Genomic DNA, 24,405 nt, shown 5'->3' with positions numbered 1-24,405 from the left:
AAAGGACTTTATCTGAGACAGACTAAAAAAGCAGGGACATTTCCCTTTAGAGGGACAAAAGAAACACAATATCTACAAAATTATAAGCCTAGATGAACAGGCGTAAGTGGAATCCTTCCTTCACAAAAGACACACACACACACACACAGAGCTTTCATGCTCAGCAAAACAACAACATTTATTTCATTTTAAACCAGTTTTTTTTTCTTTTTTTTTTTTTTAACTAGGGATCAAACTCAGGACCTTGTGCTTGCCAGGCAGGCCCTTAAGTCACTGAGCTGTTTCCCCAGCTAAGCCAGTTTTTTTAAACATACTTCTTCATCGTTTTCCTATGAAAAACTCTAGATGCACATACAAACACAGAGAACTTTTAATTTATAACAACAAACAACAAACATTCTTAACCCTTGTAATTCTGTTGTCGTGGGTTGGGGGGCTGTGACACTGAATCTTTCAGCAGCGTAAAAGAGAAGACAGGAGTGCATTCAACCACCACAGGGCCCACCAATGGATCAGCACCCGTAGTCCTTGGGTCGGGGGACAGGAGGTCCAGGCTCCTGCTGGTGCCGAGTCCAGCCCCAGCCAGGCTGTGCACTCCAGGAGGCGGGGCAAGGACTCACACTCCTGATTTTAAGCAGGCAAAGTCAGCAGTCATTGGGCAAGCCCTACAAGATGCCCATGCCCACGGCCAGGGCCGGGTGGTCATGGCCAAGCTCAGCACGATCAGGGATGGGATGGAGGGAGTCACAGAAGAGAGGTGACACTAGGGGCAGGATGGGAGCCTGAGAGCACTGGTAGGGAAAGGGGAGGGCAGCAGGCCCGGCCGGCTGTGTGCGAGGGAGTCCGGCCGGCTGTGTGCGAGGGAGTCCGGCCGGCTGTGTGCGAGGGAGTTCTGCTGCTCGCCCACAAGCAAGCACTTGGCAGCAGCCGGGACACCACCACTTTGGGTTTTCCCCGGCTCCCAGTCGAGAGGCATCGCAGTTGTGGTTTAGCTGACTGTCCCCGAAAGACAGCAGCCAGGGACTCTGTAGTCCCTCAAACACCTGCAGAGAGCACGGGGCAGGGTAGAAGCTGAGGCAAATGGGAACACGAGGAGGAGGCGGAGGAGGCGAGGGTCCGAGCAGGAAGGCGAGACGGGACTGCACATGCCTGGCCTCCTATCGCGGGCGGTTGTTCAGGAGGAATCCAAGCAGCGCCTGGGCTCTTCCAAAGACAAACAAGGTGAAGCGAGCTGGTACACCTCTGTCCTCCTGTCCGAGACCCTGCTAACAAAAAAGAAATAGAGAAGTAGGTTGGAAAACAAAAAAAGCATTCAAATAATCTCAAATTAGAAATCCGATGCACTAGAAAACATCGAGTTAATTCACACTGCAATCATTCTAGGAATGGAGGGAGCTGAAAGCAGGTAGGGAGGGTGGGTCCTTAGATCTGTGTCCTCCGAGTCACCTTGGCAGTTTCCCAGGGGGCCTGACCCCTACCCAGCCCCCCGTGACTGGCCACAGAATCAAGCTGCAGCTCTGTGCTCAGGGCCGAGGCCCCGTTCCTCTGGCTTCCCCAGGCTTGCCAAGCGATAGGTGAACGGCGGCCCTCGGGCTGGGTGATCACGCTTGGCCCCTCGCTCAGAAGTAAAATCCCAGCCCTGGCTCCCTGCCTCGTGTGATTTGCCCACTGCCTACCTCTCTGTTTCTCGGCTTTTTTCCCTCCACCGGCTCCAGCCACACTGGCCCTCTGGCTGTCCTTCAAACCTGCCAAACACACCCTGCCTCCGAGGCTTGCTGCCCTCTGTGTCCGCAGCATCTAATCAGAGCTGGCACATAGTAGGTGCTCAATGAGTGTTGGCTGCATAAATGAATGAGTGATAAACCAACAGCAGCAGAGGAAGGAACCCAGATACTGTTCTGCCGTTAACTGGAAATCCCGGGGGGATGTTCCCCCTTCTGGTAATGAGACCGTCAGTCAGGAAAGGCATGCATTTCCTTCCATCCTGGTAGACGAGAAGAAGTGTGGGACCCTTAGGAGGGCCCCTTAGGAGGCTGCTCCGTCTCTCTGAAACCCAAGCGCTTCTCCTGCAGTGCCTAGTGCCATGTCTCGCAGGACTGTTGGGATAATTATGTGAAACGCACGGGAGGATTTCAAAGAGTACCTGGGAGAAACTGTTCAAGAAATGTTAGCTTGTCTTCCTTGTCCTAACAAATTCAGAATCTCCCTGGGCACGACTGCAGCACGCAGGGTCTAAGAGGAAACAGTGCAATACCCGAATCAGGCTGCTTCCGGGGAGGCTTAGGCGCAGAGGCTGCCTGTGCGGGTGTGGGGAGCTTCCCAGGGGACAGCAAGAAAGCCCCAGCTCCCAGAGCTCAGAAGGACAGAGTGCGTGCGTGCGGCTGCAGAGGCACCCTGAAGAGCTTTGTGTGTGTGTGTGTGCGCGTGCGTGTGCGTGTGTGTGTGCGTGTGTGCCTTGTGCTTGCCGGGCAGGCACTTGTGCCACTGAGCTCTCTCCCCGGGCCCTACATTTAAGATCTTAAAGCCACTCGGAAGGCTGAGGCAGGAGGATTATACCAAGTTCAAGGCCAGCCTGAACTACATGGCAAAACCCAGAAAAAGAGGGAGAGAGAGAGAAGAGAGAGAGAGAGAGAGAGAGAGAGAGAGAGAGAGAGAATCCTAAAAGCAATTAGAAGCCTAAGGTGTGTTACATTAAAACACACTTTATATCTAGAGAAATAACACATCCCAGATTAAAAAAAAAATAACAGCAACAAAAAAAGCAGGCATTTGAACAAAAACCCTTTGAAACTCAACGGCAAAATAGGTGCTCTTTTGAGAAACACGGATCCTTTTTGAAAACCCAACACTTGCTTAATTGAAAAGAGTAAGAAGGGCCAGCCAAATGGCTCAGTGCATTAAAGTGCCTGCAAGCAGGCACAGGGGCTGGGGTTCGTCCCCGGGCCTGCCATGCCAGCCCCACCCCCAGGGCACAGTGAGACAGCTGTTGAGGCTGGGCATGGTGGCACACACCCGTCATCCCAGCTCTTGGGAGGTTGTAAAGAGGTGGATCACTATGAGTCCTATCTAGTACTGAGACCCTGAACACCCTGCTTCTCTAAAATACAAAAAAAAGAAAAAGAAAAGAGTAAGAGAGCAAAAAATGTGGGCAGTTCCAGAACAAAAACAGTCCTTTCAGCAGATGAAAGCATTAATACTTGGCATTTGTAAGAGCAGTACAGTTGGGCCAGGAGATAGCTCAGCAGCTTAAGTGCCTGCCTAGCAAACACAAGGTCCTGAGTTCAATCCCTAGTACCACAAATAAAAAAAAAGAGCCACAATACCATCTTCAAATGCATCAGTGACAGAAAGGGGTAAATGCATGATGACCATTTATGAAGGAAACGACGCCCTCTGCCACATTTGGAATTCTGTTAAAGTTGCTCCACAAAGCTCTGACATAGCAAAGGTTCTAGCATCTTAGAGCCAAATTTAGGAGGGAATAAAAAGAATTAGGGCCTAGGGAGATGGCTCAGCAGAATAAGTGCTTGCCTGGCAAGCACAAGGGGCTGAGTTCAACCCCTGGTTCCGTAAAAAAAAAGTATTTTAAAATGTACTTTTGTAGTATAAAAAAAAGATAATTTGAAGTCTAGGTCAAAGCCAGTTGCAAACAAAGCTAGGTGGATACAGGGATAGCTACGTGGAATCCAGAAATAATAACCACGTTGCAACACAGACAAATCTGTAGGGTGAGAATAGTCTTAACAAATGTTGCTGGGACAACTGGAAACCTGTGCGACAAAAAATGAGGATACCTGCTTAGGGAAAAGCAGGGGCGGGGTTTGCTTCCTGGTGTGCCGTGCCGGCCCCACCCCGGGGCGCGCCGAGACAGCGAATGAGACTGGGCGTGGTGGCGCGTGTAATCCCAGCGCCTGGGAGGCTGACAACAGGAGGATCACTTCGAGTGCGATCCGTGTCGTGAGACCCTGTACTAGACATATACAGAACCAGGTGTGGTACTGGGAGGCTGAGGCAGGCCTGGCTACAAAGTGAGCTCAAGGCCAGCCCGAACTGCATAATGAGACCCTGTCGCAAAAACAACACACACACACACACACACACACGCACACGCACACGCAAAAATAAAAAACCAACCATAAAATCAAATGCATAAGACAACAGCCTAATCACAGGTAGGCAAAGGATCTGCATAGGCATGTTGCCAAAGGGATAAACAAATGACTGTTTCATCAGGCATCTGGACAAACCCTAAGAAGACACTACTTCGCACAACGCAGGATGGCTCTAATGAGAGAGACAGCTCACAGCAATCGTGGGCGAGGGTGCGACAACTCCAGACCCTCCCCTTTGAGTAGCCACGCGGTAAAGTGGTACAGCCACCGTGAAAAACAGAAACTCTGGAAATTCCCCAGAAAGCCAAACCTAGTGTTGACCTATGAGTCAGCACTTTCATTTCTAGGCTTGTACCCAAAGGAGTTAGGGACATTTGTCTACACAAAAACATATATGAAAATGTTCGTAGTCTCATTATTCATGAAAGCCAAAAAATTATAGCAGCGCAATTTGTCACAGCTAAATCTTGGAAACAACCCAAATGCCATTAACTGAGGAATGGGTAAGAAAGAGGTGGTCTTTTTATACAATGGAGTATTACTCAGCTATAAACAAAGACAAACTTGAGGCTTTCCTAGGTAAATGAGTGTAACTAGACACCACACTCAAAAGCGGAATAAATCAGACCCACATGTGCAAACATTGTATTGTCTTGCTGGTGTGAGAACCTGAGAGAGTAAATAAAATCTGAAAGGTAGAGGGGCTGGGTGGCAAGTGCAAGGACCCAGGCTTGGTCCCTGGTCCACAAGCTACGCTGGCCCTGGAACCCGGGGTGCGCTGTGCCAGCTACCGAGACTGGGCATGGTAGCGCATGCCTGTAACCCCAGCACTGGGGAGGCTGAGACAGGACGATCGTCAGGAGTATGAGCTGCGGAGTGAGACACTGTGCCAAATAAATAAGTAAATAAGGATTTTTTAAAAATAAAATCTGAATGAAAGGTACAATAGATATAGTAAAAGGGAAAGAAACTGAGCATAAGGAATAATTGGGATGAGGGAAAGGAGAAAAGATGGGGGAAAATCATGTATGTATATACACAGCATAGCTGAGATGATTGTATTACTAATTCCTATTGGTTTGTTGAAGGTAACAGTTAATGCTTAACATGTTTACTTTAACCAATTTTACATGGTTGTATCCGTCATCTGAGGAAATCCACTGAAGTCAGCAATGTGTAATATAACAGCCGCTATTGAATGCCTATCATCTTTTTTTAAAATTGTGTATTGCTTCTAATGTCTTATCTATTATTTTTCTATTCTTTTTAAAATAAATTAAATAAAATAAAACATTAAAAAGTAGCTCCAGGGCCGGGGAGCTGGCTCAGTGGAATAAGCGCTTCCCTGGCAAGTGCAAGGGCCTGAGTTCAATCCCCGGGTCCGCAAAAAAAAAAAAAAAGCTCCAAAGTGGAAATTACTCAGAGCTCCATAGGTAACTGAAGAACAGATAATTGTTGTTACCGATAGTGGAGTATTATCTAGCAATAAAATGGAGGAAGGCGGGGTTCATGCTACTGCATGGGTGAACCTTGAAAACAACAAAGCATGTTACACAGAAGAAGTCTATTGTTAGTGGTTCCTTATTGTGCCAGGCGTGGTGGCCCACGCCTGTATTTCCTGAACTCAGGAGGCTGAGGCAGGACGGTTGCTGTGAGGTCAAAGTCATCCTTAACGAATAGCAAGACCCTGACTCAAAAAAAAAAAAAAAAAAAAATATATATATATATATATATATATATATATATGTTTGTTATATATATGAAAATTGATATATGGAATGAAAACAGGATGGAAAATTTATCACTTTAATAAGGAGAGTTATGCTCTTCAGAAAGGTACAGAACTAATGAGACAAAAAAGGGTTAGCCTATCTGTAGTGTTCTAGTCCTTGAAAACAAAAGATCTCAACAAAAAAGGTTACCTTTAAAAAATCCTGGTGGAAGATATGTGATATTATGTTACTCCAGATTATTCTCTGAGGTTGTGCTGGAAATAATGCACAAAAATTAAAATCCATAAGAACATGTATTGCATTTTTTCCAGATATTCTGTACAAATAAAAGATAGTTCTTCAATTAAGTTTATTAATTATAAATAAAAAGAGGGCTGGGGATATAGCTCAATGACACAGTGCCCGTGTGGCAAGCACAAGGTCCTGAGTTCAATTCCTGATAACAAAAACAAAAACAAACAAACAAAAAGGAAAAAGTTCCTTACTGTGTTCCACTTACACAAAACTCCCCAACTAGATCCACAGAGAGAGAACGGACATCAGCGAGGCTGGAGAGGAGGGTCACGGGAACTGGGCAGTGACTGCTAATAGGCTTGGGGCTACTCTTTGGGATGAGAAGAACGACCTAAAATTGGCCCTAGTCTCAGCTGCATGCTCCTGTGGACCTGCTGAAAACCAGCGAATTACACACTTCCAACGGATGAATTCTTAGAGTGAATAAGTGCCCAAAAAAGCTGTTCATCAGAGACAGCAAGAAAAGCCAGGAGAGTTCAGCATCGGTTTCCCGAGCTGAAGGGTTCAGTATACAACACAGGTGTAAAGGCAAATCTAACATGCAAAGAAGAAAGAAGCAAAGAGGTCTCGCAGCAGGTTGAGGGGAACTCAGGAAGTGGGTGGCTGTGATTTGTCCTTCTCCGCTCTCCTCTGCAGACAATGACATTAGAAGAAGCCCTGGATACTCAAAAAGCTGAGAACGAAGCCAGAAAGTTGAGGCAAAGACTTTGCTTGGATTCATGAAGTCTGGTCACACATGAAACTTCCCTTCGGAGGCAGCCGTGGTGGTCAGAAAACACCACCGGTGTGCAGTAGCACCTGACCGAGTGAACGGGCGTTCAGCTCTGAGTACTTGGAGGCAAAGGCAAGAGAAATCAATTTTTTTTGGTATAGATAATACTTAGCAGTCATTTTCTGTGGGTGGGGCTCTGTTCTGTTTGCACAGATTGCTTCACTGGACTTTCACAATAATCCTATCTGCTGAGTGCAGCAGAAAATGCCCCCCGCAGCCAGGTGCTTTGGCTTCCGTTAGCTGCCCAGTGGCGGTTCCTGTTACAGCTTGTGGCTACTGTCACCTAGAAATGGTGGGTCACTAGGATGCACACTGTAAGAACCAATCAAGGACAGTCAAGTACTCTACCCTGTATTTTCCCCAGCAGCCCCATGAAAACCTCTCTCCCTGAGCCTTCGAGGCCTGACGTTTTTAATAAGGATTGATTCCTTTGTCCGTGCCTGTAGATAAAGCTGCCTCCAAAATCCTGGGTGGTTTCAGTATTTCTATTTGCTGTTGCACTAGGGATTAACCCAAGGCCTTTTTTTTTTAAAAAAAAAAATAATTTTCAATTTTTTTGTCTTTTTGAGACAGGGTCTCACTATATAGTTCAGGCTGGCCTTGAGCACACTTTGCAGGCTAGGCTGAGCTCACCTCACAGTGATCCTCCTGCCTCAGCCTCCCAAGCATGGGATTACAGGTGGGCACTACCACACCCAGACTCTTCTGTGTAGATTAAGCTTCCAGTGTAGCATTCAGTTTTCCCTTGAGGCCAGAAGGTCAGGGCTTTGAGTGAGGGTTTTTTTTGTGGTAGTGGAGCTTGGAGCCAGATTTTATCACATGTGAGGCAATCACTCTATCACATTCACAACTAACATGAAGCCCTTTGAAAAGGGTCCCTTGTGGCAAAGTTCCAGAGACACAGAGGTCACTTGTCCTACTCCCTGCAGGCGTTGCACTCTTGAACCCAGATGGCCAAAAAAAGGTGGCCCTGAAAGTTGGGGTCACATCCCAGGCAGCAGGGTAGTGGCATGTGGATTTGGCAATAAGCCCAACCCAGCTTTAAGTCCTGGTTGAGCGGCTTCCCATCTGTGCAACCCGGCACGAGCTACTCAGCTTCTCTGAGCACCTCACTGGAAAGTCAGGAAGAAGAGTCCCAACTCCATCAGTAGTTGTGAGAACAAAGAAAACAATGCCAGTGAAATCCTTAGCCTGGCTTGGCGGATAGCAAGCCCTCAGTCAACATTATTAAATAGCTTTTGTTTCTCTTCTTGAGTTAGCCCGAAAACTAGGACTTGATGAGCCTGCGAGCCTACAGAAAGACGGACTCCTTAAAACCCAAGTTCTTGGGCTGGAGAGATGGCTCAGTGGTCTAAAGCACCGACTTGAAACAAGCTTGGCAAAGCACAGGGACCGCGGTTCAATCCCCAGCACCACATGCCAGCCAGCCTCGCCCCCTGGTGGGCTGAGCTGGCCACACAAACACACACACATACTAAATAAATAAACAAATGTTTAAAAAAATTAAAAAAAAAAAAAAAACCCAAGTTCTTACCTTGACCTGCAACGTCTCCCCCAACTCCAGACTGCTCCTTCCGACTCCCACACACCTCCGCAACTTCTCCACTTGTCCCATAGGTCCCCAAGTCTGTCCTTCCAGGCCCCGCCCACCTCAGCGAGCACCACCACCAACTCTTCAAGAGCTCAGGTCCAGAACACTGAAGCCACCTGCCATGGTTTCTACCTAAGTGTCACCCAGGAGCCTCAGGCATTGCTAGGCCAGGCTTGTGGAAGCTGACTGGATTATGGGGTGTATGGCTGACTTTCTGTGAGGAGGCAGGAAAGCCTGACAGAAAAGCCACCAAGGCCATGACCCGGAAGGGTTTCTCTCCCTTCCTGCTTCCTCCCTTGGCCCTCTCTCTCCTTCTTGGCTGTCATGAGTGAGCAGCTTCCCTCCCCAGTCCCGTGTGGCCTGGTTCCTCCCTGGAGCCACTGACCATGGACTGAAAGGTGAGTCTGAAGAAACCTCTCCTGCTTTAGTTGCAGCTGCTGGCTGCGGGTCTGAGGCGTCGTCCGTGTCTGCGCGTGCTCTCTCCCTGCGCGCGGGCCCACCGCAGCCGGCCTGGAGGCTGCCCTTTCTCTGGGTGCCCGCATCCTGCTCGGAGCCCGCCTCCCGGCCCGACCCTACTGTTTCCTGCTCATCCGCTTCACGGCCAGCTCGCCCTCTGTTCCGAGTTCTAGGAGCACCGACTTCTCTCCCCGCCAGCTCTCTGCTTGAGCCACCAGCGCCCCGCACCGAGCCTGGCACGCAGCACACACTCAAGAAAGCCCTGCCCAGATGAAGCCGGCCCAGCGCGCGTGTCATCAGGCCGTCATGCTTATTTTCTTTCTTTCCCGTGACATTTACGCTTTGTCTCAAGGGATGTCTGATTGGAGGTGAGGTCTATGTGTCATCTACATTTGAACTAGGGAATAAAGGGGGACAGGCACACCCCAAAGACAGCTGGTGGCATCATGTCAGGGCTTGGAGGGGTGGCCAGTCCTACCAACGGCCTAGCTGCAGGTGGCTCCGGAGGAAAACAAAGCTGTGGTTTCATCACCCCAAGATCCCAAATGGCAAGCCTCGGTGTCCCCAAGTCCCCTTGTTGTTCTTATCATAATCAGGAGAACCTGGTAGGGGTAGGGCTCAGATCAGAGCCTTCTGGCTGATCCAAGGACACCCCAAGCCAAGGCCCAGGCTCTCCTCCACCTGGGCAGGAAGGCTTTTAAAGTGACCGATACACAGGCCTCACCCCAAACTAATTAAATCCGAATTTCTCAGCATTGGGCCCAGATATCTGCAGTTCTCTTTTTTCTTTTTGTCTTATTTTGAGACAGGGTCTCGCTCTGCATTTCAAGCTCTGCATTTCAAGTTGGCCTTGAGCTCACTTTGTAGCCCAGGCTGGCCTCCAACTGGCAATGATCCTCCTGCCCCGGCCTCCCGAGTGTGCGGTTCCGTAGGCTGCACGGGCACCCTGACACGCAGCCTCTTGAGGGCATGGAGCGGCTTCTCGCACTCAGATACAGCAGACTGCAGGGTGGGAAGGGGAGGTTGTGACCTGCCAGAGGCACATCTGGCGCCAAGACCCTCAGTTCACTCAGCCACCGAAGGCCACATCCGAGTACCAAGTAGAGGCCCGTGGCGGGCTTGGACTCAAGCTCCCAATCTGCAGGTCTAGTGGCTGCTGACCCAGACATTTTCACCCAGAGTCCTGGCCTTTCCCACCCACACTGGCTACAGGCAGTCGCGGCCTCCTTCGCTCTTTGTCCAGCTTGGCAGGACCTTGCTGTGGTCCCAAAGCCTTACCTCTTCAACCGTCCGATGCTCAATGCTGTCCCCAACGCGTCTCAGCTGCATGGCCAGCTTCTGCAAGGCTTCCCCCTGCTCACGGTTCCGGTCGGTGTGATCCTCCTTGGGTTGAGAAGGTGGACTGCGGGCTGCGTTCACAGAAAGAGTTCAAAGGTGAACACTGGACTTAACAGCTTGTAAGCACACCCCGGATCCGAGGAGGAGGAGGAGGGAGGAGGGAGGAGGGAGGAGGGAGGAGGGGAGGAGGGGAGGAGGAGGAGGAGGAAAGGAGGAGGATGAAGAAAAGGAGGAGGAGGAGGAGGGGAGGAGGAGGGGAGGAGGGGAGGAGGAGGAGGGGAGGAGGAGGAGGAAGAGGAGGAGGAAGAGGAGGAGGAGGAGGAAGAGGAGGAGGATGAAGAAAAGGAGGAGGAGGAGGAGGGGAGGAGGAGGAGGAAGAGGAGGAGGATGAAGAAAAGGAGGAGGAGGAGGAGGGGGGGAGGAGGAGGAAGAGGAGGAGGATGAAGAAAAGGAGGAGGAGGAGGAGGGGAGGAGGAGGAGGAAGAGGAGGAGGAAGAGGAGGAGGATGAAGAAAAGGAGGAGGAGGAGGAGGGGAGGAGGAGGAGGAAGAGGAGGAGGAAGAGGAGGAGGATGAAGAAAAGGAGGAGGAGGAGGAGGGGAGGAGGAGGAGGAAGAGGAGGAGGATGAAGAAAAGGAGGAGGAGGAGGGAGGAGGAGGAGGGGAGGAGGATGAAGAGGAAGAGGAGAAATGAGGAGGGGAGGAGGAGGAGGGGAAGAGAAGGAGAAACACTTATGCTTAGCAAATGCTCTGCATTGAGCTGTACCACCTCCATATGCAATTTTAAGTTTTACAATAGTAAAATCGAGTATAATTACATCTTAGTAATGTAATTTTATTAATATATTTTACTTAGGGAAATAGATCTAAAATATTATAACACATAATCAGTGCAATGTTATTCATAGTACCCTTTACATTCTTTTTATTATATGCACCTTTTTGAAATCGAGTGTTTCTTTTTATGCTTATGGTCCATCATCGCACTTCAAGGGCCAGCTGGCTTTCAGTGGAAAGCCCGGATCTGTATTTAGAGGTCATGAAGTTGATAACTAGAAAACTAGAGGCACGTGTTTAAGTTGTTTGGAATGTTTTTGAATGTTTCCAAAAAGTAAATTGATTGTCAGATTAAATTAAAAACAAGTAAAACTTAAAATTTACTTCCTCTATTGCCATATTTCAAGTGCTGAATAACTGAATGTGGTCAGTAGCTATGGCACAGAAAAGGCAGGACTAACGTGTTAGTTTTTCAAAATTAATATTTTTCCATTTGCTATTTTTGCCCACGCTCCAAATCTTAGGATCCTCTGCAACTATGAAGTGATAGAGTACATTTTCTTTTTTTGTTTGTTTGTTCCTTTTCTTTTCTTTTTTCCTGTATTTAGGACAAGGTCTACAGGGTGCTCAGGGTCTCACTATGTAGATCTGACTTTGTTTCTTTTCTTTTCTTTTTTTATTTTCCTGTATTTAGGACAGGGTCTACAGCGTGCTCAGGGTCTCACTACGTAGATCTGACTTGTAGTGATCCTCCTGTTTTGAGCCTCCCAAGCGCTGGGATGACAGGCGTGTGCTACCACGCCCAGTCTCCATCGAGGTCTCAGCTCGCCCCTTGAGCAGGGCGCCATGGCAGGCTGGGGATCGAACCCTGGCCGCTGTGCTCTGCCTAAGCAGGCACTTTATTCTGCTGAGCTATCAGGCCAGCCCTTGGAGTATGTTTTCTGTTGTTTTTTTCTTCTCTTTTCTAATGTGTGGAGGGCACTGGGGCTTCACAATGAACTATAATCTCAGCCCCATGTATGTATGTATCTATGTATGTATGTAGCTAGCTAGCCATCTACTAAATTTTGAGACAAGATCTTCTTAAGTCACTAAGTTGCCCAGGCTGACCTTAAGACGCTCCTGCCTCAGCCTCCAACAGTGCTGGTATGACAGCCACCACACCCAGCCACTGGCTGCTTTTAAGCAACGCGATGTATAAACATTTGCCGGGTATTTTGGGAAACTTGCAAAGAATAAAGACTTTTGTCCTCTAGCTGCTCACAATGCATGGGTAGAGATTTTTGATGCATTTCCTGAGTCCTTTCAGAGATACGGAGAAGGCAATAAACTTGGGCGAAAGTCGATATATAGACACGGTTTTCTAAATACAGCAAGTTAGAGTATTTTTCTCTTTTTTTTAAATTTTATTTTATTTATTTATTATTATTAGTGTGTGTGTGTGTGTGTGTGTGTGTGTGTCCAGCTCAGCCCACCAGGGAGCGCGGCTGGCTGGCATGTGCTGGGGGATTGAACCGCGGTCCCTGTGCTTTGCTGAGCTTGTTCTAAGTAGGTGCTTCAGACCACTGAGCCATCTTACCAGCCCTATTTTTCTCTTTGAGACAGGGTTTCCCTGTGCAGCTCAGGCTGGACTTGAGCTCACTCTGCAGCCCAGGCTGGTCTCAAACTCGCAACGATCCTCCTACTTCAGCCTCCGTGCGCTGGGATTATGGGTGTGCGCCACCACAGCCAGCAAATTTTATGTGGAGTCTGTTTCATTCCCATAAAACGGGAGGACTTTTGACTCGGCAGGCTTGCGCTGCTGGCGGGTCCGCGCCCCGCGCAGCTCCGCAGGGGCATCAGGGCTTTGAGTCGGGGCGGCGCGGGGACCCCAGCACCAGCAGCCGCACCGCCCCCGACCGACTTCCTGCTTCCTCCCCCGGCTGCTGGCGGACTTCCTCTTTCGTGTTTTGCGTGCCCAGCCTTCCCCAGGGCACCTATTAGGACGCTGCGCCGCCCCTACAAGCGCCGCCCCCAGGCCAGCCTGAACAATTCTTTGCCCGCCTCCTCTTCCTCCTCCCTCAGGGCCCTCGCTGCCCTCCCGCAGCCCTCCCGCTCCAGCGCTCAGCCTGACGCTGCGACAGAACCCAGTTTCACGTGTAGTCCTAAGAGAGGAGCCAGTCGGTCAGCAGCGCGGTGACTGACCGAGTTGTGTTGTAACGGATGAAGGTGACACAGTTAGCCAGGAGCAGGAAACGTGTGGTGGGGACCGGCTGGCCAGAGCTAAGGACAGATGGCTGGTCAGATAGATGGACAGACATCCACGCAGGGAGGCCGGGGTCCCAACGCATTAATTAATTCACTTCTGCTAAGAATAAGGACCTAAATGGTGACTGGCATAGCGGAGCTAGATGAATTCTTCGTCCAAACTACAACCTCACTCCCTGGGATTTCCTTAGGAAAATCAAGTGCAGCAGCCGAGGCAGAGACAGAGACAGAGACAGAGACAGAGAGAGAGAGAGAGAGAGAGAGAGAGACTGACCAACCGACCGGGAGGCCAGAGAGGAGAAATGTGAAATCTGATATCTGCATCGGAAAAATGAAATACCAGTGGGCTACATTTCCATAGGGGGCCTTGTGGTTGCACACCTGCAGCGCAGCGCAGCGCTCCGGAGGCTGAGGCAGGAAGATCACCCAGAGCTTTTGTTTGTCTTTTTGAAACAGGGTCGGGCTATGCAGCTCAGGCTGGCCTTGAGCTCCCTTTGTAGCCCAGGCTGGCCTCTAGCTAGGAGCATTCGTCCGGCTTCAGCCTCCCGAATGCTGGCATCACGAGCACGTGCCGCTGTGCCTGCTGCTGAGTTGGACAGCAGCTACAGGCAGCCCATCCATGCAAGTCAGGCTTCGGCACGGACTCTTCCCTAAGCCTGGAGTAGTTGTGCTTGAAGGGCAGGCAGACATGTCAGCCAGCACCAAGCCCAGCTGCAGGCCCCTGGGCTTCCTCCGGATTGGTTGCATCTCCCATAGCATTCAACGTTTACTCTGGAATCACCACTGTCTGCCTCCTTGGTCACAGTGTGTGCGCCATGAGACGATTGCTGACAGTTGTCACCATGAGTGCCCCCGTACCTAACCCAAGGAGCATAATATAGAAGCTTAGCTTTTTGTTTTGATTGGGGGAATATCGCTGAGCTATGGCCCCACCCCACCCCTTTTAAAAATTTTTTGAGACAGAATATCTGTAGATTTTCCAGGCTGTGCTCAAACTTGCAATCCTCCTGCCTCAGCCTCCTGGATGGCTGGGATTACAAGTGTGCACCCCCACTACAGCGTGCATCTGGTATGGTTTTGAATGAATAAAAAGAAAATGTGTCCATGGAAAGGAGGTAGAAGGAGTGAGCCTTAGAAAAAAATGCAAGCACCCTCAAAGGGAGGAAGACGTGGAACAGCTGAACGCTGGTGACCGCTCTATCCATTTACAGTGTCACGCGTGCCTCCCCTGCCCTTTCCTATGATGAGGTTCCACCCCGGGTCCATCTTGCCCCCAGCAGTACTGAGCAGGGCCTCCTTTTGCTTTCATTCATCCTTCTTGGCCCTCAAGAATTTCTAATTTATGGTGGGTGTGGTGGCGCAAGCCTGAGATCCCAGCACTCTGGAGGCTGAGGCAGGAGGGTTGCTGGGCATTGGAGGCCAGCCTGGGCTCCGCAGCAAAACGCTGCCTCAAAAACAAGCTGAATTTTTAAACTTAACTCTCTACCCTGCCTCTGCTTGTGAAGTGAAAGTATGAAAGCACTTTAGGGGAACGTGGTTGCCTCTGAGAACTAAGCGGGAGTGAAAACATTTTATAGAAGAGTGGAATGTAAATTCTAGAAGGGGCAGCGGCTGCGAGACCCTGCGGGGATACCAGCGACTGCTGTGTTGGGCTTCACGAGGACGTCTTGGTGGAGACATAAGCTTTAGACATTGTGCACAGGTAACAGAATCTCAAGCTCTGAGAAACAGGGAGAGATAGAAATTTAAAATTGCAGTCAACCAAGTGCTTTCCAGAAAATGGACACCACATTTGTTGGTGGAGAGCAGGTACCACTAGTAAGCTGAAAAACTCCATTTTTGGGGGTAGGATATAGCTTTTTTTTTTTTTTTTCCCCTCCTTTTTGAGACAGGGTTTCACCATGTCGTCCAGGCTGGCCTTGTTCTCACTTCGTACCCCAGGCTGGCCTAGAACTTGCAGCGATCCTTGTGCCTTGGCCTCCTGAGCGCTGGATTTATGGGCGTAGGCCACCACGCCTGGCCCGACATGTTTTTTAATCTCTACAAAATAAAGGTATAATTTGGTAAGGTTTTAATTTGATGACGTGGGGGACATGGAGGAAGTAGGTTTTTGCAAATCAAACTGCAATTTACCTTTCCTTCTTATTCTTTCCTGTGTTGGCAAAATCAAAAAGGAACCAAATACCAATTGTTCCCTCCCTGAAAAATGCAGAAGTTGCCTGCTTAGGTTGAAAGACAAATTTTTATGAAAAGCCAGGCACAGTGCTGCACACCTGCATTAGGAGCACTCAGGAGGCTGAGGCAGGAGGTTTGCTGTGAGTTCAGGGCCAGCTTGGACAGCACAGTGAGCTCCAAGTCCATCCTATACTACAGGGCTCGACTCCGTCTCAAACAAACAGAACAAACAAACACCCCACAAGGATAAATTTGACCCAGTTTAGTCAGTTTGATCATAATTAGTACTGCATCAGGGATTCTGAGCTAGCAGCAGGACACCACCTCAGCCACGCGGTCAAATCAGTTTTGGATTTTCAGAATGGAAGAGATTGGTTGAATAGATTTACCACTGTGTGCCTGCAGTTAATTTTTAAGCAATATAGGTAACTGTCGGTTTCATGTCCCCAAGAGTAAGGAAAATACACCGTGCTTGGAGTATTTCACCTAGCCGCGCTCATCTCTTACCTGGGCTCAGGGCCATGGCTGCCGGGGTCCCGAGGCTCACAAGTCTGGTCATGTTTGGGTTTTTCTGCTGGGGCGCGCAGGTTACCCTCAGCAAGTGGCAACAACTTGCTACTTTGAGAGAGGGAATCTGAGCTCCCTTAGGTCGGTAAACAACCTCCTCGTCCTCTTGCTTCTTTGTGTTTTTTCCCTGTCCAAAAAAAAAAAAAAATTGTTTTTCAGAAAATGTCCCTGATTTTTAATAAGTACTTGGTATGTTAGATGACTGGTGGTCCTTCTGTTACATTCATTCATTCATTCAATCCCGACAGCAGACCAGCCTGCCTCAGCCTCCTGCCCGGGGTGGCAGGTGTGCATTGCCATGCTCTGGCTGCCTTCATTGGCTTTTTTTTTTAATTTTAAATTTTTTTTTAAATTTTTATTTGTGTGTGTGTGTGTGTGTGTGTGGCCAGCTCAGCCCACCAGGGGGCGGGGCTGGCTGGCATGTGGTGCTGGGGGATTGAACCGCGGTCCCTGTGCTTTGCTAAGCTTGTTCTAAGTAGGTGCTTTAGACCACTGAGCCATCTCTCCAGCCCCCCTTCATTGGCTTTTATTCCACAAACAAATGGGTTATAGGTTTGGGCGGGCTATGGAACTGGATGATTTCCAAGGTCTTTTGAATTTAATTTATTTTATTTATTTTCTTAATGTATTTAGTACGGGGTCTACGGGCCCTCACTACACAGATCGGACTCCTAGTGATCCTCCTGTTTTCGGCCTCCCAAGTGCTGGGATTGCAAGCGGGCGCCACCTTGCCCAGTCTCAATTGCGTCGGTGTGCGGGGCTGGCACACCAGGCTGGGGATAGAACCCTGGCTGCGCGCAGACTAAACAGGCCCTTCAGTCCGCCGAGCTATGTGGCCACAGGGGCGGGAACATGGCTCAGCAAGCAATCACTTGCCTAGTGTATGTGTGAGGCACTGAGTTTGATTCCTATCTCTGCAAAGCACAACAAATTAAAAATATTAAAAAATATTGGTCCCAGAGTTCAGCTTGAAGGGGCATGGAGGTTGAACCCAGAAAGTACTGCGTTACATCCCCCACACTTCTCTCTCTCTCTCTCTCTCTCTCTCTCTCTCTCTCTCTGATGGAACAGTCTCTCTAAATTGTCCAGGTTAGCCTTCAACTTGAGATCCTCCTGCCTCAGCCTCAAGTAGCTGTCACGTTTCTGTCCTACCATCTCAATTTAAACAGTTACTAGAAAGAAGGAGTGGAAATTATTATGTGACTACAGAAGGTAGGAGAAGAGCCTTGTAAAGCTAATAAGTGGGCTGGTCACAGTGGCGCACCCCTGTGATCCCAGCGCTCCGGAGGCTGAGGCAGGAGGATACTTGCGAGTTGAAGACCTGCCTGGGCTACAAAGTGAGCTCAAGGCCAGCCTGAGCTGCAGAGCGAGACCCGGTCTCAAAAGAGGAGAGAGAGAAAAAAAATTAAGCAGGACGTATTTGCTAGAAAACAAAGTACCCTCTTAACAAGAGTTTAGTCCTATTTAAATAATAGCTCTGTTATCAGTGATGGTGCTGAGGACGGACCCCAGGACCTCGGGTCTGCTATAGCCCCAGCCTTGGGGGGCTGCGTTTCACCATGAGATTTCTCGAAGAGCAGCTGGGAAGCCAGCACACATGCTTTGGTAGACAGATTTTGCACGTTTTTAGTTATTGAAAGCTTGGAGTTGAGAGAAATATTATTTGAGCAAGGTAAAAGAATCTTCGATGCTGGGTGCCAGGTATGGTGGTGCACACCTATAATCTCAGCCCTTGGGAGGCAGAGGCAGGAGGATCACCATGAGTTCCAGGCCAGCCTGGGCTGCATATAGGGTGTCCTGTGGCTCAGGAGTTGACCAGAATATTTGTGAACCTAAAGTTTCACTGGCTCAACTCTTAGCTTAACAAAGGGGATTGAATATTTACTTTGCTTTTTCAAATACAAATTTTAAATTTGTATTTAAAATTCTCATAAGGTTACAAAGATCTCTGGAGCATTTCTAGGGTTGGGTTCGAGAATGGGACTGTAGGAACTGGGGAGATAGCTCAGTGGCATAAGCTCCTGCCTGGCAAGTGCAGGGTCCGGAGTTCAGTCCCCGGTACCAAAAGCATGGAACTATACAGTCACAAACCAGAGGTGGGGTGAGCCACCAGGGCTGGCTGGTGGGGTTTGTCAGCTACTAACAGCAGGAAAGAGATAAACAGGCTATCGCCTTCCCCCCAGCCTGGCTGCCAGGCCCCTGGTGGCTACACTCCTGGCTCTGGAACCTCCTTCGCCCCTGGAGTCTCAAGCTGCATGTTCTACTTACTCTGACAAAGTCACAGTTTGTTTTTTTCTCTTGTTGGTACTGGGACACAAACCCAGGGCTTGGCCCTGAGCTTCCTCCCTAGCCCTTTTCATTTTTATTTTGAAACAAAGTCTCACTTTGTCACTAAGTTTTTCATGCTGAGCTCAAAAGTGCCATCCTCCCGCCTCAGAAAAATATCAAAGTTTTGAAATGAATTGCTCTGGCCTAAGGGCGGGAACAGGAGGGGTCCTAACCTCTTCAAAATGTCTACAGAAAAGGTTTTAGTGATTAAGCTGGGGCCAGGGAGAGAGCTCAGTAGAATAAGCACTTGCCTGGAGAGCACAAGGGCCTGAGTTCAATCCCCAGTTCTGGGGGAAAAAAAGTGATTAAACTACTAATGGTTGGTCTATACCTTTTGTCTTTGCATCTTACTTTTTTTCTAACACTCAGAATAAATGGACTCATCCATTCCCCTTCCCCAAAAGACTGATTTTTTTTTAGTTTTGTGTTGGCAGTTTTGGGATTGATCCCAGGAATTTGCTTCAGCCTGTTTATTTTGAGACAGGACATTGCAAAGTGGCCCAGGCTAGGGGCTGGAGAGATGGCTCAGTGGTCTAAAGCACCTATTTAGAACAAGCTTAGCAAAAGCATCAGGGACCGCGGTTCAATCCCCCAGCACCACATGCCAGCCAGCCCTGCCCCCTGGTGGGCTGAGCTGGCCTCTCTCTCTCTCTCTCTCTCTCTCTCTCTCTCTCTCTCTCTCTCTCTCTCTCTCTCTCTCTCTCTCAAATAAATAAATAAATAAAATTTAAAAAAAAAAAAAGTGGCCCAGGCTGGCCTTGGATTTGTGATCCTACTGCCTCAGCCTCCTGGGAGCTGGAATAACAGGTGAATACCTTAATGTCCAGCTCCCACAAAAGGATAAGTAATCTAAATAAAATTTCAGGGGCCGGGGAGATAGCTCAGTAGAATAAGTGCTTGCCTGGCAAGCTCAAGGTTCTGAGTTCAATCCCTGGTACCAGGGGAAAAAAATTTAGACTTGTATTACAATGTGGAATATCTTTAAGAGATTTCTTTTTTTTTTTTTTGAGAACTTTTTTTTTTTTTGGCTGGCTCAAGCTGCCTTAAGGGCAGGCCTGGTGAAGCATGGGGAGCTGGGAATCGAACCTCGGTCCCCTGCAACTGACTGGGTTTGCCAAAGCAGGCACTTAAACAACTGAGCTAACCAGCAAGCACCCAAGACTTTTTTTTTTTTTTTTTTTTTTAAATCTTAAAGCATTTCTTTTTCTGTTTAAGTGATTTAACCCTTCTATTGCTGAGAAAAGCAAATGGAAACATTTACAGAGGGCTGGTGTGGAGAGGTACATTTCACTTTTGGGGTAGGACAGACTGCTCCCTCCACATCTTTGTTTTAAAGATCTTTGTAACATAGAAAGAACAGAAAGCTGCACAAAGGAAATATTTGTCTTGATGAATTGGTCTGAGGCAAATGAATATTCAGTAACGACAATGACCACCTGGTTAAGAACGGAATTTTCTGGAAGCCCCTTCCTTCTATAACCCCTTTTCTAATCAAATCCTCCCTTCCTTGAATGCTATTATCTACCTAATATGTACCCTCGAGTTGGATTCACACATTTTAAAACACTTTTTTTTTTTTTTTTTAATGTATTTACTACAGGGTCTACAGGGTCTCACTACACAGATCCGACTTGTAGTGATCCTGTTTTTCAGCCCTCCGAGTGCTGGGATTACAGGTGCACACCTCCAGGCCCAGTCTCAATCACCATCTCAGCATGCTCCAGCATGCCAGGGATCGAACCCCCAGCCTCTGCATCTGCCTAAGTAGGCTCTTTTTTTTTTTTTTTTTATTTCGCTGTTTATTTATTTATTACATTTATTTATTGTGTTGCGTGTGTGTGTGTGTGGCCAGCTCAGCCCACCAGGGGGCGGGGCTGGCTGGCATGTGGTGCTGGGGGATTGAACCGCGGTCCCTGTGCTTTGCTAAGCTTGTTCTAAGTAGGTGCTTTAGACCACTGAGCCATCTCACCAGCCCTAAAATTTTGTTTTCTAAATTGCTGTTTGTCTCTTAAGAAAGGAGGCCTTTAACAGTACAATAGATACAGTAAAATGGAAAGAAACTGAACACAAGGAATAAACACTTGAGATGAGAGACAGGAGAAAAGAAAGGAAAAAAGGAAGGGGGAAACACATAAGCATATACACGGAGTAGCAGAGAGGATTGTACCATTGGCTCTGTTGGTGCTTTGAAGGTAGCAGTTAATGTTTAAGATTTTTTCTTTGACCAACTTTATATGCAAATATCTGTAATACGAGCAACTTCATCAAAGACAGTGGTGTGCAGTACAACAGCCATGGTTGAGTACCTTTCACCTTGATCTTTTCAATGTATATCGTCTCTCATATCTCAACTATTACTTTTATACTTTCCTCAAAATAAGTTGTTTTTTTTTTAATAAGTTTTTTTTTAAAAAAGGAAAAATTAAGATTTGGTGAAAGGAAGAGTTAATGTTTAATTGCTTGATCAATCTTACACGCCTATATCTGGTAATCTGAGCAACAAATTTGATGAGAATAGTAGGTAAGATAACAACCATTGTTAATTTGCTGTTCTTGTTTTGAAATTCTGTAACATTTTTATTGTTTTATGCTCCTTTGTTTTTGTCTTTGTACATTTTTTCTCTTACAATAAAAAAAAGAAAGAAGGCAAAGAGGCCTTGCAGAGCCCTCCAGTCACAGGACCCTACAAGCGCATGTTAGTGCTGTAGCTGAACCGCCCTAAGTTCCCCAAGTTTCCTATAAATGAGCAGGTAGATCTCAAGTTGGGAGACTCACATGTGGCCTCCCACTGTGGCCGCGCCTCAGGAGGTGGTGAGGCCTCCCATGGGGAGGGACATAAATAACGTCTGCTTCTCTTTTTGTGATTTTAGCAGGAGTTGATCTGTGCTGCGTATACCTGTTAATTCACAGGGGCTTGCCCAGATCAGGTATTCTCTCATTTCTTCTGAGTAGCACAGTGCCCTAGTCCCCTGGGGATACCAGGTCCTTCCGGCTGCAGCTAGACGTTTGCTGAGTCAGCAGATGAGGCATTTCCTCTAGCCTGACTCAGAGACCTGGAACTGGCAGTTTTCCTGCCTGAACCTCTTGAGTAGCTGAGATTACAGGCATGTGCCACTGTACTGTGCCTAGCTATATGTATTTCATTTTTGAGACAGGATCTCACTATGTAGCTTGGCCTGAACTCGAACCACTATGTAGCCCAGGCTGGTCTTGAACTCATAGAGAGCCACCTGCCTCAGCCTCCCCAGTTCTGGGATTACAAATGTTCACCACCACACCTAGCTCCAGTTATATTTCAATAAAGTTTTAATGATAAATTCATTAGACAGTTGTAAATCTTAGTTGTCTCCTTAATTTTGTGTTCAAAGAATAGTTTTTGCTTCCAACTGGACATTAGCATTTATAATTTTATTTTATTTTATTTTTTTGCGGAACCAGGGATTGAACTCATGCCCTTGCACTTGCCAGGGAAGCGCTTATTCTACTGAGCCATCTCCCCGGCCCCAGCATTTATAATTTTTAAGGAAGATATTGATAACAAAGATGAACTGAGCTATAGCACCCTCACCTCCCCTTTTTTAAAATTTGGAGACAGGGTCTCCCTAAGTCATGAAATTGTCCAGGCTGGGCTGGAACTCGCGATTCTTCCACCTCAGTTTCCCAGAGTGCTCAGATCACAAGGGTGCGCCACCTTGCCTGGCTTTAAATTGTCCTTTGAACTGGTGGTTTCCCACAGCTGAAAGCTCCAGGCCTGCTCTTCTGACCTTAGAGGATGTTCACCTTCAGATTATAAATACTTCTCAGAGACTCAGGACTGGGGGATACACTAACTTGGGAAGCAAATGCTAAAACAGCGGGAGCCTAGTGCTGTTTTCTGTGAACACGCGTGTGTCTTCCCTTGTTCCCTTGATGTCTGTTCCTCAGGAAGTACCTGGTGGGCATGGCTCTTGCATGAGCCAGAAGAGAAACCAGACCGGGAATGTAGCTCAGCAGCCCAGGGCCTTCCTGGCAAGGGCTAGGTCCTGAGTTTGGTTCCTGGTACGGAACAACAACAAAATAAACAAAGCAAAACAAAACAGAACAGAAGCCATTTGTCTCCACTGTGAATTAAAAGACATGTTATCACTTATTCATTTAGGGTAATGAGCAGCCGGCATTTATAATTCCTTCCTGAATGCTTTTTAAATTTTTCCAAAAGAAAAACAATTTTTAAAAAAGACAGTAGTGAGCCTGATTCTCCAATCATTGGACCAGATTTACTATTATAAAGCTGCAGGGTTTACTATTATAAGCGTATGTTAGTGCTGTAGCTGAACCGTCCTTCAGTTCCCCAAATTTCCTATAAATGAGCAGCTAGATCTCAAGTTTGGGAGACTCACATGTGGCCTGCTGAAAGGAATTCCTTTCAAGAATTGACTTGCAGGAATATCAAAAGTGCTTTTTGTTTTTTCTTTCCCTTGACAGGAAGGTTATAATATACTTTATAGAAATGCAAAAAAGAGCATTCGTTTGAACAATCCTCTTTGCTATTTTAACACTCAACTCTGTATTTACTTTTACTACTGAACTTCGTGGCAGAGACAGTGCTGAGGGTTTACTAGGCAAATCTTCCTTTTCCCTGGACACAGGAAGGGCCATGTGACAGGTCCATGGCTCTCAGCTGAGGGAAGAGAAGCAAGCCTAGCAGGATTCTCCCAGCTGCCTCTGCGGTGGTCCCTGCTGCGGCGGCCTGGGAAGGAAGCAGCTGCAAACTCCAGGTCGCTGGGGAGGCACTGTCTGGGTGTCATTTGGCTCACAGGTAACCAGTGCAGCGTCAGCACCCTGTCAGACCAGACTCAGATAAACACAACTCTGTGCTGCTGACCTTGTCCGCATCCTCTTGGAGGTGTAAGTGTAAGCACAGGAACAAGGCGGGATGCAGCTCAGGGCCGGAGCCTTGCCTAGCTCGCTGGAGGCCCTGGCTCAATTCCCGCACAGACACAAATTCTCTAGGGCTCTAAACCTGAGTCATAAAAGTTGGTATCTTCAGCTTTGCAAATTGAGGTTGTTTACCCTGATAAGCGATTTTGCTGTAGGAGCTCTGTCACCCACTCACAACCTACTGGAATGGGACTCTATTCTTTGACATCCCCTCCATTCCAACTCCAGTTCTAATCCTTAGCCCCAATTTAGGATTTATTCCGAGACTCTTGTAAGGAAAAGGAAAAAATAAAAAAAAAAAAAGAAATCGTGCAACATTTGTTTATATGGCTTTCGATGACAGTTTTAAAACACTGCAAAATCAGTACTTCTTTAGAATAATTAAAACTATTTTTAGGACTTTTATTTTTAAACATTAAGAAATAATAACAAGAATAACAATAATGATAAGGATGTTTTAAAAAGTGTAAAACCATAACAACTGATCCTATTTTTAGGTTTTGTCCATTTTTTTTCTAAGGCAGGGACCAGCCACAGATTTGCCGAGGTATTTCACACCTAACACCGCCAGTTTTCCAATCGTTCGCTTTCCGCTGAATTGAAATTTGTAGTTCTGCTGTCTGCTGTTGCAGGTCCCTTCACGACACTCACGCTTCGAGGAACCAAAGGTTCTTCCCTCCTTTTTGGACCAGCACGCACCTGCAGGATGGGGGCATCCAAGAAAAATGTGTTCAAAGAACTGCATTCTTTTCACTACCATTGCACCCCACGGAGAGAGGGGCTCCCCGTTTTCCTGGAACCGTTAGCTGTCCTGGGACTAAGCCAGCGGCTTTTCCGATTCAGAAAACACACTTTTTTTTCCTTGAAAAACAGGCGCTGCAGCGCCGGCCGGGACGTGCGCGGGTTTCTTCAGCAAGAGGAGGAGCCCCCACCCCCGCCGCTCCCTCCTCCCTTCCCTGCCTCCTCCCTCCTTCCACTTCTTCCTTCCCCTCTTCCCTCCTCCCCCTCTTCCCTCCTCCTACTCAGGCCAGGGGTGGGGAGGAGAGGCCAGGGCAGGACACGCCCCCTTCCCGGCGTGCCCCGCGCGCAGAGACTCTT

At 48.0% G+C, this 24,405-nt stretch overlaps 1 protein-coding gene across 1 annotated transcript; it reads right to left on the bottom strand.

Annotated features, from left to right (window-relative positions):
- Positions 1 to 873: 873 nt before the first annotated feature.
- Pxt1 (peroxisomal, testis specific 1) lies at positions 874 to 16,137 on the bottom strand. Its single transcript, XM_023722841.1, has 3 exons — positions 16,000 to 16,137; positions 10,237 to 10,367; positions 874 to 1,265 (listed from the first exon to the last, which is right to left on the bottom strand). Exons 1-3 carry the CDS (start codon positions 16,049 to 16,051, stop codon positions 1,158 to 1,160), a joined length of 291 nt encoding a protein of 96 aa, XP_023578609.1. The 5' UTR covers positions 16,052 to 16,137; the 3' UTR covers positions 874 to 1,157.
- Positions 16,138 to 24,405: the final 8,268 nt, after the last annotated feature.

The sequence above is a fragment of the Octodon degus genome, unplaced genomic scaffold (assembly GCF_000260255.1).
Source record: "Octodon degus isolate 3935 unplaced genomic scaffold, OctDeg1.0 scaffold00005, whole genome shotgun sequence".
Taxonomy (NCBI): domain Eukaryota; kingdom Metazoa; phylum Chordata; class Mammalia; order Rodentia; family Octodontidae; genus Octodon; species Octodon degus.
This window is presented reverse-complemented; position numbering and strand designations above follow the sequence as displayed.

Coding starts and splice junctions, on each gene's coding strand:
- Pxt1 (XM_023722841.1), bottom strand. CDS start 16,051: ATGACCAGACTTGTGAGCCTCGGGACCCCGGCAGCCATGGCCCTGAGC. Junction 10,368..15,999: donor AGCCATGGCCCTGAGCCCAG/GTAAGAGATGAG, acceptor CTGTGAACGCAG/CCCGCAGTCCACCTTCTCAA. Junction 1,266..10,236: donor AGCATCGGACGGTTGAAGAG/GTAAGGCTTTGG, acceptor CTTTTTTGTTAG/CAGGGTCTCGGACAGGAGGA.